The following is a 21,045-nucleotide window of genomic DNA, read 5'->3' on the forward strand; positions in this document are numbered from 1 at the left end:
TAGAGAGATACACAAACAGGCCTATGAATACTCATATTTATCAATAGCTTTAGTCAGGGAAATGTTTACAGAGCTATACACGTCAATAACATTAAGGGAACAATCCCAATGCTCACTAAAGGTTATAACGGAACATTTCCAAGGAAGCTGAATAAATGTGAAGAAAATTTTTAGAAACTCTTATAAGTCATTCAAGAAAAACTGAGGAAACAGCTTCCCAATAAACTCGGAATCTCTCAGAGCCATAGTACAGTTGTGTTGAGGTTAGGGATTTGGATCAAATGGCAACTGGAACCACTCAGCCTTTGAGTCCATGTTGCTTCTAACGCTCCTACGCACAAGGACAAGGGAAAAAAAAGCACGTACTTTGGGCCACCATGTTGAAAATAAGGAATTTAGAGTCTGCTTAACTGTATAATGTGCTTCCTTTATGCTGCAAAGCAAAGTGGTAGGGAGATATGTGGAGAATATTTCACACCTATAATGCTGGACGAGGCAATTGTGTCTAAGAGTAATTTTCCTTCAGTGTACTCTTATTCTCTCTCTTTTTAAAAAATAATGTTCAGAAGTACTACCTGTTCCCTAAGATGGCCAAATACCTGGCTCTGCTTTCTTTTAAGTGAAAGAAAACTATCTGAAAATTGTAGGCTTGCATCTTTATTTCCTGGAATCTGTAGTATCTACAAGGATTTCTGTGCTAGCATAGGAGCACAGAATGTCTGATAAGCCTAGAAAAGGTCTTCAAATGGAAACGGAAAGGGAAGGGGAGGTAGGTGATACACATAAGGGAAAAAGGTTGCTACAAGGTGGAGAAAGATTTGTAACATTTATTTCACTCCTTTCAGGGAAGGAGACATTTTACCTTTGGGGATTTTGAATTTGTTGTCTTTCTTATACCACAGGCAACCTTGTGGAGTGTTCACAATTTTAACAGGGTATTCTGTCTCAGGGCAATCAAAAGCCTTCAACAGGAAGTCCGTGGCTAACAAAAGAGAAGACCAATAATTCACTCAGGCATTTTTAACAGGATTTCAGCAATCTGTTCTTGATAATTTTATGAAATGTTTTCCATTTCAAGCTAGTAGACAGACAGATATACACATATATACGTATCTGGAACAAAAGCTCTTGCAATAATACCCTTTCTTTAGGCAATGAAACATTTTGCTATTTTTCCATTCAAATTGATTTTTTTAATGCTTTCACAACTCATTACACTGACCTTACAACCCCCATAACATTTTACAACCCTCTAATGCAGGGGTGTCCAAACTGCAGCCCGCAGGCCAACTGCGGCCCATGATCCATTGTTAATTGGCCCACAGCAAATTCCAAAAATATATTTAGTTTACTTAAATAAACCAGGTGAGGCAATACGTACTTCACCTCTAGTGAGTGGCCCGGCTGTTTGTGTATTTTACCGCATATGGCCCTTGGTGAAAATGTTGAAAAAAGTTTGGACACCCCTGCTCTAATGGGTTGCAATCTGTAGTTTGCAAAACAGTAAAACAACAGCAATTCCTACATAGACTGAATGAAACGATCAGCTATGATATAGAAGCAAAAGCAAAAGCTTCAGGGAGTCCCAAGATCTACGTTTAAGTCCTGTTTCCTCCATTTATCAACCGAATAGACTTAGACAAGTTGCTCTGCTGTTTTGAGCCACAGTTTTCTCATTTGAAATGTAAGAAAACAGTAATAATGCCCACCCCAGAGTGTTACTAGGAGACTCAAATATCATTCAAATGGTTCTCTGTAAAACAATGTTCTATGCAAGTGCTATTTGTTTTATTAGTACATGGATGGATTGTGCATACTGGTTGCTATTTTACTGACCTATGTACTTGTTTTCAGCTGGAAGATGAAGATCTGGATTTAATTTGAAATTATTCTTCCACATTTCAGCCCAAGAGTTTTCAACATCTATAGAGAAGGGAAAACAAACCGATCCAACAAATAATGCAATGTTCAGAATTCTCTTAATAACAAACCAGTCAACAACTGGTCTTCACAAATCAATTCTCCTTTCACAGGAAACCTGAGTGACACATCCATGCATTCTAGACTCTTACTTCTCAAAGTGTGGTCTCAGCAGCATTGGTATCACCTGGGAGCTTGTCAGAATTGCAAATCTTGGGCTCTACCCCAGAGCTACTGAATCAGAATCTGTATTTAATAAGCTCTCCAGGTGATAATATATACATACTGAAGTTTGAGATGTACTTTTCTAAAACATAGTCAAAACTGCCCCCAACCTACCAAGACAACAGGATTTTTCACTAGCTAATAAATATATATATTCTCACAACAGAAAATAATTTCCTGCAAAGTGGTACAAATAATTTTCATTTCAAAGTAATCTTCTAAAAAATATATGTACTTTCCCCACCAGAACCAGCAGACAAATTATTAAGGAATAAAAATTCCCAGGTGAGTCAGATACACCTAAATGTAGGACAATTGTTAAAAATATTTTACCTTCCATACTATACTGAGTCCCAAACCATTTCTCCTTGAGGTCACATTTTCCCTCATTAGCACCAGACAGTAGAACGAGATTTGCTTTTTGAGGAACTAGCTGATGAAGGGCTTCAGCAATGACCTGATAAGGAATAAGGGGTTAGGAAGGAGACACAGACACAAAATAACAACTTCAACCTATACATCTCTGTTAAAAAGGCAAAACCACATTATGTTAGATACACCAAGACCCTAGCTTCTTAACGTTAATGAAAATATGTCTATAGTCCATGAACACCCTAACTCACAAAACTTCACTAATCTACCAGTTGTTTAAAGTATGTTTCCTGATAATGCTATAAGCAGTACTCATCTCAAATCCTACATGGTACCAGTACTAGCAGTAAAAATAGCTATCACTAAGGTTCTACTAAGTGCCAAGTAATGTCTAACATAGTACGTTATTTCATTTAATCCTAAAAACCCTAAGATATACCAATTTCATGGAAAATAACACTCAGCTTCAGAGGTTAAAGGTTAAGTAATTTGCTCAGGTTAAAGATTATGTACTCTATACAGAACAACACAGCTACAACTGGCAAAAGTGAAGTTCTCACCAAGTTTGCACATGACTCCAAAGACTATACTCTTAACAGCTGTGCATTACACTACCGTATACCCAGGTATCAGCAAATGATCCCAGTAGGGCCTATTTCAACAATCCTTCACTTCTGATAAGGACGAAACACAAATTGTATGGGTTAGGTTTGAAACCCTAACTACCATTAAATACCATTTCTTCAAGAAAAAAATGCCAAATGATGGTTCAGAAAAAAAAACTCTTGGACCACCCTAGGGAGATGAAAAGAATGTGTGGTTGCTGCTTCTTCATTTGCCTTTTCCTATCCTCTTTAAAATTAGTAGTTTTAGAATACCCTCAGAGTTTTTCAACCTTGGGACTATTAACATCTTGGGCCAGATCACTGTTTGGGGGGGGGGGGGTGGTGAGGGGTGGGCGGGGCTGTCTTCAGCATACACATATTAGGCTGTTTAGCAGCCTCGCTGGCTTCTATCCGCTAGGTGCCAGGAGCTCCCCCAGGTGTGACAACTGAATGGACAAATACCACTAGAGGGCAAAATCACCGCTGGTTGAGCACTGCTGCCCTCTATAGAGCAAAATGACTTATTTCCCAGGAGTAGTGGAAGACACTGACCAACTATCTGTTTGTATGTAGTATTATCTATAAGTCATACGTTTGAATTCAGGGAATTGTATGTTTTTCTCGTAAATTTTTTCAAAAATGATTAAAATTTAACCGTGCAGAGTCTCCAACTGAATTAAAAGGTAGGCTAAACACCTCTCTAAATATGCTTAGCAACCAAATCACATAATTCTTAGGAATCACTTTAAGTAGTCATTTCAACACTTGACAAATGGTGAGAATAGTACCTGAGGACTTAATATTCTCCTCATATTAAAACATAATCAATCATGGAAGAATCATGAAAAATTATCCATACAACCATTGATATTTCTCCTATTGAAACAAAACACTTAACAAAATCCATCCAAGCTTTCTCCATTCCCACAGTTTTTAAATACATTTCTGCACTTTCTCACCCTCCTTTTTCTCCAAATGTAAGTTTTAGAAATGGAAACCTCCTTACTTCCGGCTTGTATTCAAAAAGAAGCTGATCTCCAGTGAGAAAGTCCTGCAGTGGGTACAGCTGCATGTTTTCACACATGTTTTCCACATACTCCACTGGATCTGTCTGTAAAGAGGTAAAATTATTTCACACCAGAAACTCCTCATTGTTATCCTTCATTTGCCACAAAATACCAATACTTTCACTTTTTTTTTTTTTTAAACAATGAACCAAAAGCTTCTGAACAGATATAACCAGACCTAATTGCTTGTTTCTACGTCAAGGGCTCCACAAGGATGAGGTCTTCACCCTTTGTCACTATAGCGCTATCACCTATAAGCGATTTGTAGCCATGAATCAAATTCATGTAGAAATCAAAATGTGTGATTAGATGCAAGTCTTGATGTAAGAAGTTGTATTAATCAGTATATCATCTCAACTTAAAACTGAAAGCGGGACCACAGTTCTCTCACCTAAGAAACGGAAATACTTTTCCAGAAGAAAGCAATCAATTCAAGTATTTACTGAGCACCCAGATGCACAGAATCTTAAACCAAGTGGAACCAAGTGGTTCTATTCCCACATTTTGTAATGAGGACATATACTCAGATTGATTAGGCGACTTGACCAAGGTCACACAGTGAGAAAGTGACAGGCAAAGTAGATACAAGAACTCAGGCCTCCTAACATAGTAGTGAACACTCTTTTCAAAATACTACAGGCTCCCCGCTTTCCTAAACAATATGGGTTGTTTTCTCATCTAATGGAAGATAGAAAAGAAGTGAAGGTTACTGCATTCAGAGAGGAGAAATGAGACAAGAGTACAAACTAGAGACCATAGGTGTTATCACGTAAAAATAAGAAAAAAATAGAATAAGGAAAAAGATTCATTGTTAGCTTCTTTCCCTCCGCTTCAGGAAATTCTTGAATCAATAAACTGATTAGTCACTAAAATGCTACTATTGTTTGAAATGACTCCTACTCTGTTCTAAATTTTTTAATCAGTTATTTTTACCAGCCACTTATTTATAAGTTAACTGCTCTAATCAGTTTGCTACAAAATTGAGTGATTCAAAGTATTTCCTGTGAGAAAGCACTAAGAACCATGGCTTAAAGCAGATCTTGGGTGCCAAAGCAATGGAGAAGGTACTAGGAAGAACACTCAAATGCTACCCTTTAATTTTTTTTAAGGTATAATTCACATACCATAAAATTCACACTTTTAAAGTGTACAATAAAAAATAAAAAATAAAGTGTTTTTAGTATATTCAGTGTTTTTCAGTATATTCCCAAAATTGTGCAACTATCACCATTACCTAGTTCCAGAACATTTTCGTCACCCCAAAAGGAAACCCAGACCCATTAAGCAGTTGCTCCCAATCACTCCCTCACCTCAGCCACTGGCAACCATAAATCTGTGTTCTGTCCCCATGTTTTTACCTATCCTGGATATTTCATATAAACAGAATCATAGAATATGTGACTTGTGTAATAATTAACAGTATTGTTTCAATGTTAAATTTCCTGAGTGTGACCCTTTTAGTGAGATTATGCAAGAGAATACATTTGTTTGTAGCAGATACATGCTAAAAAAATTTGGGGGGGAAGTATAATATCTATAATTAAATCTCAAAATGTTTTGAGAAAAAAATGCACACGCACATACAAATAGAGAAAGAATAAATAAAATATGGCAAAACATTAACAATTGGTGAAGACAGGTGAGGGATCTACCAGTAATCACTGTACTACTCTGACAATTTTTCTGAGTTTAAAAAGTTGGAGGGATGAAATATTAATCTGAGGAGGGGTCGACAGGATTCAACAGATTTCCAATGGGATCCAAGGCACAAAAGGGTATAAAAAAACCCTCCTGCTCTAAACTCTTTACCTTTCAGTCTTATAAAATACCTTCCTTTCATATACTCTGTAATACAGACACATAGGTTCATTCATTTTTTCACAATACCCCGTAGTTCCTTACTTATGTGCTTCTCATTGCTTAGAATGTATCCAAACCTTATCCATTTTTTAGTACTGAACTCAATTCAAATTTACCACATCCATGAAGCCTTCCTTGATCCTATTCCAATCAAGGCAAATGCTTTCCTTGCCTTGAAATCACAAAGCACATTGTTACTAATATTGTATATCATAATTACTACAGATTAACTTGTAGAATGTCTTCACAATATTTGAATTCCCAAACTACCAAGTACAATAGCAAGCTCTCCATGAATGTTTATCAAAGGGATAGACAGATGGATGACTACATATATAAACGATTATCACACAATACGATCTGTGTCAATCTGCCTAATCCTCTCACTGTTAGTATAAATACTCAAAAACATAAGAGTTAATTTGCAGATAGACTCAAGGCCATCTTGAGACTCACATGGCAGAATTAACACTCTTCAAAAACATTTCCAAAAAGAGGAACAATGTCCATACCAGTTTCAACTTGGTCACAGAAAACATTCAAAAAGAATTTGACTTCTAGTACCTGTTCTTGGTAATGAAACTCATTATCCTCAATTTTCTGAATCTCTTCAAAAATTCTGTGAAAGAAGATAATTATAATCAGAAGACATATTTAAATTTCTCATTAGCATCATCAGCAAGAAAACATAAGCCACATAAACCTTTAACATACATTCACATGTAGAGGAACAAGAATATGGAGCCAGTAAAGGAAATTAAGCAGGAAATGCCTGAAAAAACGATCAAGGCAGGACTAAAGCTTGTCCATTAGCAGCTAAAAGGCTAAAACATACTAGGATTGACTCCTGGCCTAATTCTAATAAGTAAGTATTACCTTTTTTCTGGGCCTAGCTTCTGCAGCATTTTTAAATACTGGAAGACAGTATGAGCCACCTAAAAACAAAACTTGTTATTACACTTTTGCATAAAGTGATATCTATATTTAAAAACCCTCCCTTTTTAATTATTTACCTCGTAGAAATGTTCATAACCCTCATCAGTCAATGTAATAGAAATGCTGAACACTGAGTAAGTAGAATTTTGCTCAAATCCTGTCTCACCATTTCCACCAAATAGTGCAAGAGCCCAGCACCTACAGTGAGGAAAAAAATTAATCCAATCAATATCTTGGGATGGATAGTCTACAAATACACCAAATTAACAAAATAGGTTTTCTATGTAAAATTTGGTAAGTTCAGCCTTTGATGCAAATATGCTTTCCAATAAGTTTAAAAGCACAAATTTTAAAAGCATAAAGCCTCCCAAGGAATTGTAGTGCATGCAGGAATCACGAGAAGGAAATAACAGCCATATTTACTTATCTAATAGAAACACTAATATGTTACAAAATAGAAAAACATTAACAGTTTTATAAAGCCATAGTAATTTTTGTTGAAGAGAACAACACAATGTTAAAAACCTAAAATGAGAAAGGAAGCCAGAATAGTTTGAAATTCTAATAAAATTCAGTAAGATAGAAAAATTATGCACATCTCAAAAGTTTACATTTATTGTGTAAGGTATATACATACCTAATATCACTATCTTTTTATAATAACCCTGCCCTCTCAGCTTTCTTTGAATGCTCTAGTACACACTTAATGTTTTAAAGTACTTATTTAAATTTCTCATCTACCTTTCCATTCTTGAATTAGTGTATAGAGAACTCAAACAAGGAATTACTTGAATGTATTGGTCCTGATTCTAAAGCAATACTTCTATTGTTTGGAGAGACAACTTAAACAAGTGCCTAACTGTATTAGGAAACGTTCTGCTAACATGGCTACATATACTGTTCAGTCCCACATATTTATTGTAATTTATCTGCCCAATGAAATTCTGATTAAAGTCTACCTTTTGAGTTGGGAAAGCTTAGAGATCCACAGCATGTAAATAACTGACTTCTTTACTATCAAATCTAAATTCTTCATTAGAGCTAACCTTTTATGTAATCCTGGAATTTATTAGTTTATGATTTTTTTAATTTTATGTACAACTACTTCCAACAAGGGCTAACAGAGTGCTCCCAAGGAAATGCACAAATAAAATATAGCCATTAAAATAATCTAGGTTAGTAAAGTGACTTGAATTAAGCATTAGATTTTATTCTAGGCTTCCTGGCAGATAAAGCAAAAAGAGAAAAGAATGGGTTATATAACACTTGTTTTGTCTTGTTTTTGAGAGATTGTTACATTTTATTAATACTTGCTTTTTTCTAAGGTAAGAAAGAATGCTGCCTTTGCCTTCATGTCCAACCAGCCAAGAGATATAATGAAGTGGCTTCACCCTTTTAAAAAAATGTTAAGATCAGAAATTTTAAAAACTAAGGTATTAAAATACACCAGAAAAATCGTACTGGTAAGACTACGATATTTGAGAATATGATTATAAACGTATTCTCACATAAATTCTACTAGACAAAATTATAACTAATTTGGTATCTAGATAAAAGAAAACACAGTAAAATTCAACTCCTCCATATGAAATCACTGAATGAGTACAACAATCATTCCAAAATTTAAGACTACTGTTTTTTCTCTTGGACACAAAACTTACTTCTTTACATGGTAAAATCTTTCATTTTTGTTTTACTCAAAATGGAAATAATATAGATTCTTGACAATTTTAGAGCCTAATGCAATATGAATCACTCTGTATTTGTAAGTTTCTGTATTCCATTCAGGCTCTGTGGTAAACTGAAACGTGCTGCTTTAAGGACCAGAAAATCTAACATGTAGTTTTAGTTTTTCCTTTAACTAAATGCATGATCTTGGCCAAGAAGCTTAGCCTCTCTATGTTTTTCTTTTTCTCTTCACTTACCTAACTACTTACTCATAGGGTTTTTATGAAAATATGTAACAGGTGTAAAATGCTTTATTATATAATAATAACTTTAATAGTCTGAGTAGTTGTATATATTCTATTCAAATTGTCTTTTCCCACTGGCTTCTACTGTAATTTCAGAAATGTATTCCTACCAAAACAAAAATATATAGAATTGAGTTAGGAAATCTAAACATTCTTAAATTTTAAAATTAGTTCACAGAAGTATAGTCAGTAAAGTCTTAAAGTCAAGATATAATATTATGATTTCATCTATGTTAAGCAATCCACAAAGCCCACACATTGTTTAAAATATGACTTTGAATTACATCTGTAGTAACACTGATGTAGGGGAGCAAATCAGTTCAAGATTGAACCCAGCTGATTATACAACATTTGCACCTGAACAAAGCCAACTGTACTGTATTTGATACCTATGGAGGATAAACACTTGATTCTTTGTATAAAAAAAAAGCTCCCCAAAAAGCTAATTTACTGGAAATACAAATGTTTGGGGATGCAAAATAACTCATGATGAACATCAGGGTAAAACAAATAGTCCATAAAATAAAATAACTGGATGGAAACATATAGAAATGTTAACAGTATTTGGAAAACAGAATCATGGATGAATTTTTTCTACTTTTCAGCAATTTTCAAGATTCTTACAATGAACTACCTTAGTAATCAATCAGAGGGTAAACACGCTTTGCTAATTAAGAAACTAGGAAATGCAAAAACAGGGAAGGTATATATAATTCAATTTCCACAAGTAAGACATTTTTTATGTTCATTATTTTAATATCTGAAGGATATAAAACTATTAATATTTGGCATATCTTTGAGGACAGAGACCAAGAAAAGGAGAAGCAGAACTTTACTTTTTACTTAATATTCTTTTGTTCTATTTTTTTTTTCAATTACAGTTGACATAAAATATTATATTAATTTCAGGTGTACAGCATAGTGGTTAGACATTTATATAACTTACAAAGTGATCCCCCTGATAAGTCTAGTATCCTCCTGACACCATACATAGTTATTATATTATAGACTATATTCCCTATGCTGTATTTAACATCCCCATGACTGTTTTGTAACTGCCAATTTGTACTTCTCCTTTTGTCCTATTTTAATATTTTACAAGCATGTATTGTTTTCATAATTTAAAATAAATTATGTAAACATTTAAAACAAATAAGTTTTTAAATATGCATATTTTAATTTTAACACTTTGGGGGACACTAACATAACTACACAGTCAATGTATATTACTTTTTCGTATCTTATCCTTGCACCAAAAGCAAGTAGACAATACATGTTCTCTGCTTTCTCACAGTCGGCATACTGTTATTAACTTTATGGTACTTGTTTGAATATTGTAATATACACTTTTTCTAAAAAGCATTTTTTACTGAGCTTAAGCAACACACATTACTTTTTTTCCTTCTGCTTGTATGTCTGTCCTCATGGTTTTGTTTCATTAGTAATAGTTTTAAAAAATAGGTTAAATTTTTATCAGTTTATTATCATTTGTTTCTAATTAGAAAAGCATTGGTAGGCACTGATTGATCCATATCTTTAAAGAATGTCTTGGCCCATGCTATACTGCTCAAATAAGATAATGATATAAATAAGTTTAAATGTTTTCCTAATTTGTAAAAATCTGCCCTAACTCATTCCCAACTCATAGGAGTAAGTCCTTGAGGTTTATGCTGTAGTCGCATTCCAGGCTCAAAATTATTTAACTTTACTTTTGACAAGTCCAAACTAAATGGTCACCACTGGCAAATAAATATATTTTGTACTCAAAATACTAAAGAAAATAATTACAAAAGTTAGTATTCACAATAAGATACTTAATTTCAAAGACTCAGAACAGGCAACTAGTTAGAAGAAAGCTCTACTTTTTATACCCAAGAAGACATTAAAATATATAGCAAGGCTTGAAATATCCAGGAGCAGTGAGGTCCCACTTTACCACATTACCTGTGTTTGTATAAATCTAGAACCCCAAAATTTAAACCATTTAATATGCTTTAAAAATATGACTCTCACTCAATAACTAATGGAGTAAACTTGCCCTTGAACTCTTACCTGTAATGTTGCTGTTGAGGGGGAAGTGCCCATGTGATGGTCAGAGCATGAATTTTTCTGATTGGAACAACTAAAAAATATTTTTCAGAAGAATAGATATAAGAGTTTCTCCATAACTTTTACTATGTTACATGAATTTTTTTTTTAATTCAATACAGTTCATCCTCAAAAAAACAGGGGAAGGTTAAATACAATGCAATTATTATTTTAAGTTGCCAATTTTCCAATTTGAACAGTATAATTTTCGTAAATTTCAATTTCGATTCACAGGTAGAGAAAGCACAGATAAAAGAACTATCAAAATATTAAATGCTCCTGAGGATGGATCTCTTCTTGCAAGAAAGGATATAGGACTAGAAGTCAGGAGACCCATGGTTGAAATCCAGCCCTACCATTATCTTGCTATATGTATGCTATGACCTTGAGAAAAATCACTTGCATTTAAATCTTTCTGAATTTGTTTTTTTATGGTACGGTGAGTGGATTAGGCTGAAGTTGCTCTAAGATTTTTCCCAGTGCTATTATTTTATGATTCTAAGGAAACAAAATCTAAAGCCAGAAAAAATACAGCTGAAAATAAGTTGTCTCTAGGAGAGTCAGCTTAGGTAGAATGGAACCAGCCGCAGACAATGGGTGTGACAAAAATTATTTATCAGAGGGCAGGAGGAGGAAAGAGACTGGAAATGGGGTGAAGGAGGAGGAGGAAGGCATACTTAGGCAATTAGGAGAAAGAGAAAAAAACCTGCCATGATAAAAAGAGCAAAGAAAGAGAAATGGTGAATTAAGAATGTTTCTGCAAAATTCAATATGGGCAAATAACCATGTGATGACTCATTGGGAAGTTATTACAAATGTAGTATAATATTAAACGAAAAACCAAAAGACAGACACGTATATATCTTTGGACTCTCAACTATATTAAGAAAATATACCTAGAGAAACTCAAAAGGAAATTCAACAAAATGAATTCTCTGGATGTTAAGATTTAGGGGTGATTTGCACCCTCCCAATTGCTTTACACTTTAAATTTTTCTTCACTTAACAAAATTGTTTTTATAATAAAGGTAAAAGGAAACAATTTCCAAAGTGTTTTCCCCTCCTCTATTTTTCGGTTTTGTTTCTTTTTTAAGGCAAAAAAAGACCAGAATATAAAATGAAATGAAACAGGAAACAAACAAACAAAAAACCAAAGAACAAAAGGGAACAAGGGGAAAACAGGGAGAAAGCATGAAACAGACTCAAGTATCAGCAGAGCAATCAATCTTCTGCTAGTTAGTGCCTAACTGGACTTCCACCGCCCATCTACTCCCTTTTCCAACCCAGCTGAACTTTCTGTTATGTTCTCATTTTCAAAGAAAATTGGCAGCCTCAATTAAGTGTTAGAGAATGCGCTAAAGTTATTTCAAACAGTTTTAAACCTTTGGTTCACGAACCTCTATAAAGTTTGTTAAATGCTGGTGTGTCAAATGGATCCGTTAAATGGCCAAAGTTTGGTTTGGGTAACCCACTGAAAATAAAACAAATACATTAACATTCAATTGGCAAAAGCCTTTATAAGCAGTATCTTTAGGGATACCTATACCTAACTGATAGGTATTTATAATCTATTCTATATACTCCTGGCTGAATATCATTCTAGATACAAGTGAATAGATGGCAACAAAGCCACAAACTCCTGAACTACATAACCTATTCTTAACCTCACTCCCAGTAACTCAAACATCTTTAAAACTCACAAGAGATATAAAACAATTAAAGGGACCTCCCCTCCCAATATTTTCTGTTTCTATCAACACATTCAACTTCAGTTCTCCTCCTATACAAAGCCATTTGGGAAAAAAACGTATACTAGACATAATTTTTTAATTCAACAAATATAGGTATATGGAGTGATTATTAGGTAGAAAGCACTATATTAGGCACTATGATATTTAAAAGACATGAACTCTCCTTCTAGACTTCCCATCTGGTTGAAGATATCGTAATTTATATTTTCTTCTAAAACATGATCATTATGAATTAATATTAAACACCTAGAAGACTTTATAACCATCTGATTAAGGAACTAAAGTTATTAATGAATTTTATTTAAGAGAATTTTTTTAAATGCTTATGAGGGATTGACAGGACCTAATGAATCCCTCTACTCAATATACATTTGATTTTATTAGAAAGTTTCACAGTGAAACAAGTTTCAATCAGCCACTTAACTTTTCCATAGCTCATACTCATTTCTTAGCAAAACAAACAACAATAAATAAAACAACCCTGCAACTTTGGCATGGCTTTCATTATCTTTTCATACATAAAAAGTACTGTGAATTATCAATGGCAATTAACATAAAGCCAAGAAAATAATAATCAGTTGTTACTACAAATTATCCTAACATTTTTAAAGCTACTTTTTCTTTCACAAATTTAAAACAAATTATGTCTTAGAATGAAGAAATGGAAAAAGTCTAGCTTACTCACCTGATACAAGAAAAAAAACCTGATTTCATGTATTTTACAAAAAAATGCTAACTGCTAGAAGTGGGAAAAAGACTTAATTGCGTCAGAATTAGTTTTTATATTTTTTATTAACAAAAATGTAACAATAAAGTATCTTTTAAGTATTTGTATAATTTTGATGAATTTGAGGTTCACAAAAAGTAGCTTTCTGTACTGGAACCATTCTATGTACAATTTCCAATAAAAGATAATTTGGTTCAACTATATGAAATTGACTTTTCAGACAGTACGGAAAGCCAATCATCATATATAAGATTATTTCATTTATGGGAAAAAGCATTCCAAGTTTCAAACAAATGACTTAAAAAACAAACTTTCAGAACACAACTTGTTCTCAGGAAGGGCATACAAGTAGATATATATTCTGCCTCTCAATACAAAACTTGCTTTCATATCAGTATTACTCTCCACAGTAACAGAAAAGCTCTGAATAAATATAAAAAGAGGCATAAATTCTTCAGAATTACTGCTTACTATAAGTTTACAAGCTTATAAATTTTGAACTACAGCAACTACAGAAATGTGGGTTCTGATCTTAGTTTTCCCACTCAAAAGCTGTGCAATCTTGCTAAACCACTTTAGGTCTTCATCACCTGTTTAAAAGCAAACCGAAAGAAAAAAATCTTTGGCACTCATACAAGAAGATATGGCCTCTTTAAAAATGTATGATTTATGAAAATAAATGTCTTACTTGTTTGGTATCTGAGAGAAGATTTCAGTCACCCACTTTTCCAAAGTATCCAGCGTTTCTTGGGAAGAGGGCAGGAAGGAGACAGGAAAATGCAATGTTGTTATTCAAGGTAGAAATGCAATTAGATTTCTCACAGATCTATAGCTATAAAACAAAGGGATACTTTAATCTGGGCATTACCTGTCACTTCTTAACCAGTAATAAGCAACAAAAAAATAACAATACTTAAGGTACATATAATTTTGTTAGATTCCTTTATTTCTCCAAGGTAAAGTTAGAAAAAGCACACAATAAAAAAATAAATTGTTTATCATTAGGCCAGTGTGAAGGGCCAAGAGATAAGAATATATCAATCATCCTCTAGGAAGTTTTTTCCCAATTAATCCATACTACACTGACCCTTCTTCTTGGCATCTCATGAGTACTTTTATACTCCATTTATTTTACATTAATTTACACTTGCTGAGGTTTTAATCCATAAGTCTTCTACTTAGGTTTAATATACATAAAATTCTATCTTCTTTTAATTCTTTGCTTCTATTTCATAAGAAATTCTTTTGAAATTTCTCATGAAACAGGAAATTAAATAAAAAAGGAAATCTTTTATCTTTATCCCAGTGACTCACTACCATCACTGGATAGTGTTTGTTAATTCAACCAGACACATGAGTTTCAATAATTCTCAAGAGATGCCCCAGGGTATAAAACACAAGATGTAAATTACACTAATCAAGTTCTAAATTTATTCTATACTATTTATAGAAATATGTAACTCTTAAACAATATAATAAATGCTACAGCTCCAAAATCAATTGAATCTAGATTGTACAAGGTAAATTTGCAACAATCATTAATATGCTCTTACAGTTGTCATCACACAAGAAGAGAATGCAAAAGAAACAATACCTAGCTGAAGAAAAATGCACGTTCATAACAGATTTGGAAACAATAATTAACTAAAAACTGTAAATTAATATTACATACTGAATATGAAATTGCCTATTCTAAACAAATGTTGTGAAAGGTATCTAAATGCCTATTTCTACCACACCATATTCATAACTTTACATTCAAGTCAAATTTAGTGGACTAATTTTGATCCTAAAAGCAAAAATGTTTTATACTTAGGTGCCAAATCAGCTCTGATCTTAATTTTGATAATAAAAGAACAAAATTTTGTGAAAAGGAGAATCATATTAAGGTGAGAAAAAAAATGTGCAAACTATAAAGTATGTCAAAAGGAACAGTTTAGCAATTCATTAGGTTGGTGCAAAAGTAACTGCAATTTAAAAGGTTAAAAATAATTGCAAAAACCACAATTATTTTTGCACCAACCTAATATTAACTTTGAAAAACAGGTTAAGTTGATTGAAGTGTAAAGAAAACAAAAGAAAGCTACCATATCTTTAATGACACCAGTTACTGAAGATAAGGAGATAAGGAGAAAAAGAGCAGTGGTACTGATCAGTGTTTTACATTTAAGACACTTCTACTAGCATCACCATGATGGAATTCTAATTGTGCCATTTTACTGAATCCTATATAAGGATAAAAGACAGACACCTTCCCCTGTAAGGGTTTATAATTAATATCGATTAAATGCAAAACAAGAGAGAAGTGGCAGCAGCTGAATGTAACTTAACAGACAAATTTATGACCGATTAGTATATTAGTATACTCAAAGACTAGCTCAGAGATAAGATCTATGTCTGTATGAGAAAAAAAAATTTGCCTGAGAATCAGATGACTTTTGTGCTTCCCTGAGCTTTGCCACTTGCTATGTGACCTCTCCAAATTCTGATTTCCTTCAGTTCATATTAAGATCAAACACTAAAGTAATTAACAGTGCACTGCAACACTGATCAAGGCAAACAAATTCTAAGAAAATACTACGTTAGAGTAATTCTAAGGGCCATAGTAGGTAATAATACCTTTGGATTGAACCACTAAAGTCATGTAATGAGCAGAGTAGTAACGCATCCAGAATTCTCTTAGTCTAGCATGTGTATCAATATTATTCTTTTTTGGCTCATGCTTAAGAGTCTCAGCATTTCCTGTAAAGAGATGAAAAAGATTATAGAAATAACAAAGTATACCAACAATGCATGCTCCGCTACTACACATAATTAATGAAATAACCCAAGTGATTCAAGAATATTGAATCGGTGTGTAATAATAATAACAATATCCATGTAAGACAAAAATTCCCAAGAAACAATTCCAAAGTCTATTTTAACACATAAGAAATTAATCTCTAGTTGGTAAAACCTTAGCAACAATAATTGCCTTATACTTCCTTTCTTAATAATTAGTCTGCTATTCAATTCAGGATTTATCTCTTAATTATTTTAATAATACTCTGCATAATTCTTAAAAAATAAACCTCATAAAGCAAGGAGGCCATATAAAATGTATGTACTTGTACAACATATACAGGGAAGCAAAACATCCTTTGAATGAACTACCATTTAAATCAGTTCATCCCAGATTCCACTCTTTGGTCAAGAGGATGAATATGAGGCTATAACTGATTCTAACACTAAAAAAAAGTCATTATGAAAAACAGATACCATTTTAGCAGCTTACCAGTTAAACAAAATTAGGTCACAGCTCAAAAGCTATTAGAGAAATCATTCCTGAAATCTCTGTTGATAAATGGAAATGTCAGGTTGGGGTAGAACACAGACTTTATAATCAGATAAACAGAGGTTCAAATCCCACATCCACCAGTGTGTGATTTAAGCAAATTAAATAACTTCCCTTAGCCTGTTTAACTTTAAATGGAGATGATAATGATACCCAGCTCATAACTGTTATGATGATGAATGAGATAATTCATGTTAGCAGAGTATCTGACACCCAGAAAGCATTCACAAAATTCTTGATATATTCTTGCTATTCTTGATATATTCAATATTAGAGAATCAAATATAGGCATTATATTTGAAAAGCTACCTATCTACCCTCACTTTACCCTACAATTTTCCATTCTTTATCAACTTTTCAACTTCTCTATCTTCCTTAACTAGGAAATATGAAATAAGATGAAGTATTTAGTATCTTACCCCAAAAAAATTTCCCCATAGGATGTCCAGGTCTAGCAAGGCTTCCGAACAACATTTCCTTTCTGTTTGCATCAGAAGGTCTTGCAAGCTGATATTCTGTCAGTTTTAAAGAACAGCTTTTAATAAAATGAAATTCACTATCTGCTTTATTATCTGGAAACTCAAGCTTACAGAACTGAGAGTAAGGAAGTAACAAAAATTAATTTTATAATCATGTGTTATAAGAGTAAAGTAGGGAACTCAAGGATCTAGGCCAGGCTCTATAACTTAAAATATTCTATAATTTTGGGTAATCAATTCACCTATGTAGAGGTTTTCCCTTATTTTCAAATAAAACATAGTGGTTAATGATCTGAAGGGTTCAACTCTAGAATGACAGGCCCAAGATTTTACTGATGAAAGTGCTAATAAAATACTAAATCAAATTCCTTATCGTCTGGGAACTTTGTTATATACAAGTATACTGTTCAAGTTTCCTGCAAAGCCAATTATGTTGGTAATAAAGTATTAATGGTTAAGAACAATCACTTTGAAGTCAGAAATATCTTGGCTAGAATCCATGTTCTGCCACTTACTAAGCTGTACAACCTTGAGGAAGTTATCTAAACTTCCCTGATTCTACTTCTGCATCTATAGAGTTACAAGTACCTAGCTCATAGGATTCTTACAAGGTTTAAATAAGATAGATATATTTCTTCAACAAATATTTACTGAACATCTACTATGTGACAGATACTACTACTGAACTAGTTGCTGGAGATAGAAATGCAGGCAACTAAAGACATGAATGAAACAAGAATGATAAAAGAAAGACCATGACATCTGAATAGAAGAAAATAATACCCAATTACTGAGCTTTCAAAACTGGTTCATGAATACTAAAGTAGTTTATTACACTAGTTAAAACTTAAGCGCTTTCCCCATCTCCCTGAACTCAAGTGAATTCTTCATACTCAGAAGGTTAAGTGACTAATGACATATACCTAGCTATTTACATCAGATCTTAAATTAAAATACAGGTCTCCTATCATACAAAGCAAACAAAAACAAAAAATGGAGCTTTTAGCTTAAGTTCATCTTAATCCAAAACTACTTATTGTATGCTTATGTGTATATGTGCATATATATGCGTATATATATGTCATATATGTATACACGTGTCTCGATATTTCTTCATAATATTTCAAAATATAATAAAATACTGGGGGTGCCAAAAAAATACATACACATTTTAAGAGATGTTAACACTTTTGTCAACGTTGCTCAAGCAGTAGTTCGCCCTAATCAGAAGTGTCTGGATGCTGATGGTAACCACTTTGAGCACCTCTTGTAATTGCAGAAGTCAAACGTGACTTGTATTCATCTTTTGTTATTGGTATATATTAATACAGTTTTTTCCTTTTTTAAAATGTATACACATTTTTTTGGCACTCTCTACATATTGACTTAAACTTGTAAAACTGAATTAGAGGTTTAATTTTTTTAAACACTGATTTCACCCACTCTAGAAACTGCATGAATAAAAACATACTTGAAAGCATTCAAGACAGAGAATATAATTCGTAGGTCCCAAAAAGTAAGGAAGACTTTTACAGTTTTCCTCGGTTATTTTGGTTTTTCATTCACTCAACAAATATTTATCTGAGCCTATGATAAAACAGACACTGTGGTAGGCAGGTAACAAAAAAAGGAAGAAAATAAATACTTGATTACAAGGAGCTGCTAGAACTAGGAAGAATCTCATCCTCTTTTACAAATGAACTGAGGGTCACAGTTAGTGACATTACTATAAGTGAAATACAAGTCGGCTGACTTCTGGACAGATGGCTCTTTCCAGTCATCTGCAGTTTACTCAGCCTAGGGAATGCAATAAACCATTATTAGAAATAGACACTGAATCAAGCCAAGGAGGAAAATAATATAAAAGGAGGAACAAGTACAGAGACCTTGCCTCTTCAGTTGCTGCAATCCAAACCTAACTTACATGAACTTCAAGTCCCCCCAAATCTAGTATGATGTTATTATAACACTAAAATAAGGCAAGCAGCGTTCACATACTGCTTGCTTTATTTTAGTGTTATAATAATGTCAATAAATCATGGTGCTATTTACTGGTACTTTGTAATTAATGGACATTTATAGCAGAGCTCTATAATGAAGCCTCGCCCTATATAAGCACACAGTTTTCCTTATTGTCGTCATTCTTTAAACCCCCAAGAGAAGAAAAATTGTCAAAAAGTAAAACTAAATGCATTTCCTGCTCAAAGATTTAGTTTCTTCATCCATAAATATATCATAATTGTTTTCAGAATTACCAAAATTCAAGCCACAAAGCACCTACACCACAGGCAACAAAGGATACGTTATTTAAATATCAGGATGGTACTGAACATAAAGCCTCAGAGAAACTCTCTTCATGCAAAAAGAGTATGTGAACTTTTAAAGTGTTAACACCCTGTATTAGCTTTAAAAATTAGGCTCCTGACCTGCAAGTTTAGTCACTACTGTAAAGCGCTCAAACAACAAAGGCTGAAAAAAACAAAAATCTACCATCCTTTTGATTTATTTCAAATCTATACTGAATTATACATTTTAATGGCTTCAGGAATAAACATGACACATCTATTTCAATGTAGCCCATTATGATATTAAAGATAAAATGGTCTAGTGATAAAGGATGATAAATGTGCTAAATAAATAACTGGTTCAATAAAGGAAAAAGTGGTACGACATATGTTACCACTTCTCTTACCACTATCAACAGCTTCAACTTCCCGGTCAATTGCATCTCTGATCATTAGTGGATGGATGAAGAACTGCGCCCACCTAAAAAAAAAAAAAAAAAATCTGGCATTTCTGTTTTTGTTCAGTAAAAGCTTTTCATCAGTCAACATCTTACTTTTTAAGAAATTTTACTAAGTTGGAGATTTAGTTCATAATCAAGTATATGTAAAATCCAAACAGTAGTCTGCATTTCTATATTTTAGTCTACAAACTACTTTTTTCATTATGAAATATAACACTCATACAGAAAAGTATATAAAACATATACAGATTTATGCATAACTAGAAGGTAACCCCTGAGTGGCCACCACCCAGGTCAAGAAACAAACCACTGTCAGGACTCTAGAAGCACCCAGCACCTACCTTACCCTCAGAGTTAACATCCTAAATGTTACGGTAATCACCTCTCTGCTTTTCTTTATAGTTTCAGCACCCATATAGGTATTTCTAGACCAGTGTTTCTTGACCTTTTTTTTTTTCATTATTAACCCTAAGGAGCCTTTTCAGGACTTTTCTCCTAATCACTCCACTATGAAATTTTAATCCCACAGATACACGGTCTGTTTATATACTGTATGTGTATCTGTGGTTTTATATATAAAAAGTGGATAAAGCTTACTCTTTTTATTCAATGCACATTTACAAATAATTAAAATTCTTAAGTTAAAAAAATGTAAAGGCTATTAATAGTTCACTTAATTTTATAACTGTAATTTCATTTAATGTAATATACTTACATAAATTGTGATGTATCAAATTATGTATGCAAATTACCATTTACATAATGCAATGCAATCAAATTTTTAAAAATCATTTTTTCCAGCAAAAGTAAAATGATGGAAAAATTAATTTCCTACAGTACTTAGTTAACTTTTAACTTTTGCTTGAGCTGAGAATAAACTTTTAACTAGCTGCTACTAGACATTAAGATATTGTCAACATTTTTTTCTTTTCAGTACTTCTTATAACTGATGGGTTGAGTAA

The 21,045-nt window shown here is 33.1% G+C and overlaps 1 protein-coding gene across 2 annotated transcripts in view; it reads right to left on the bottom strand.

Moving 5' to 3' along the window:
- NRDC (nardilysin convertase) overlaps window positions 1–21,045 on the bottom strand; it is a 64,013-nt gene that overhangs the window by 13,464 nt on the left and 29,504 nt on the right. For both annotated transcript variants that reach the window (XM_019742779.2, XM_019742780.2), the window contains exons 5-18: window positions 20,030–20,103; window positions 17,278–17,373; window positions 16,144–16,266; window positions 14,213–14,270; window positions 12,444–12,517; window positions 11,011–11,080; window positions 8,300–8,377; window positions 7,063–7,183; window positions 6,926–6,984; window positions 6,614–6,668; window positions 4,129–4,233; window positions 2,479–2,602; window positions 1,837–1,923; window positions 863–982 (exon numbers count right to left, since the gene is read on the bottom strand). In XM_019742779.2, the coding sequence (XP_019598338.2) occupies window positions 863–982; window positions 1,837–1,923; window positions 2,479–2,602; window positions 4,129–4,233; window positions 6,614–6,668; window positions 6,926–6,984; window positions 7,063–7,183; window positions 8,300–8,377; window positions 11,011–11,080; window positions 12,444–12,517; window positions 14,213–14,270; window positions 16,144–16,266; window positions 17,278–17,373; window positions 20,030–20,103 (1,244 nt within the window). The remainder of the gene's footprint in view (window positions 1–862; window positions 983–1,836; window positions 1,924–2,478; window positions 2,603–4,128; window positions 4,234–6,613; window positions 6,669–6,925; window positions 6,985–7,062; window positions 7,184–8,299; window positions 8,378–11,010; window positions 11,081–12,443; window positions 12,518–14,212; window positions 14,271–16,143; window positions 16,267–17,277; window positions 17,374–20,029; window positions 20,104–21,045) is intronic.

Source organism: Rhinolophus sinicus, linkage group LG06, assembly GCF_036562045.2.
Source record: "Rhinolophus sinicus isolate RSC01 linkage group LG06, ASM3656204v1, whole genome shotgun sequence".
Classification (NCBI taxonomy): domain Eukaryota; kingdom Metazoa; phylum Chordata; class Mammalia; order Chiroptera; family Rhinolophidae; genus Rhinolophus; species Rhinolophus sinicus.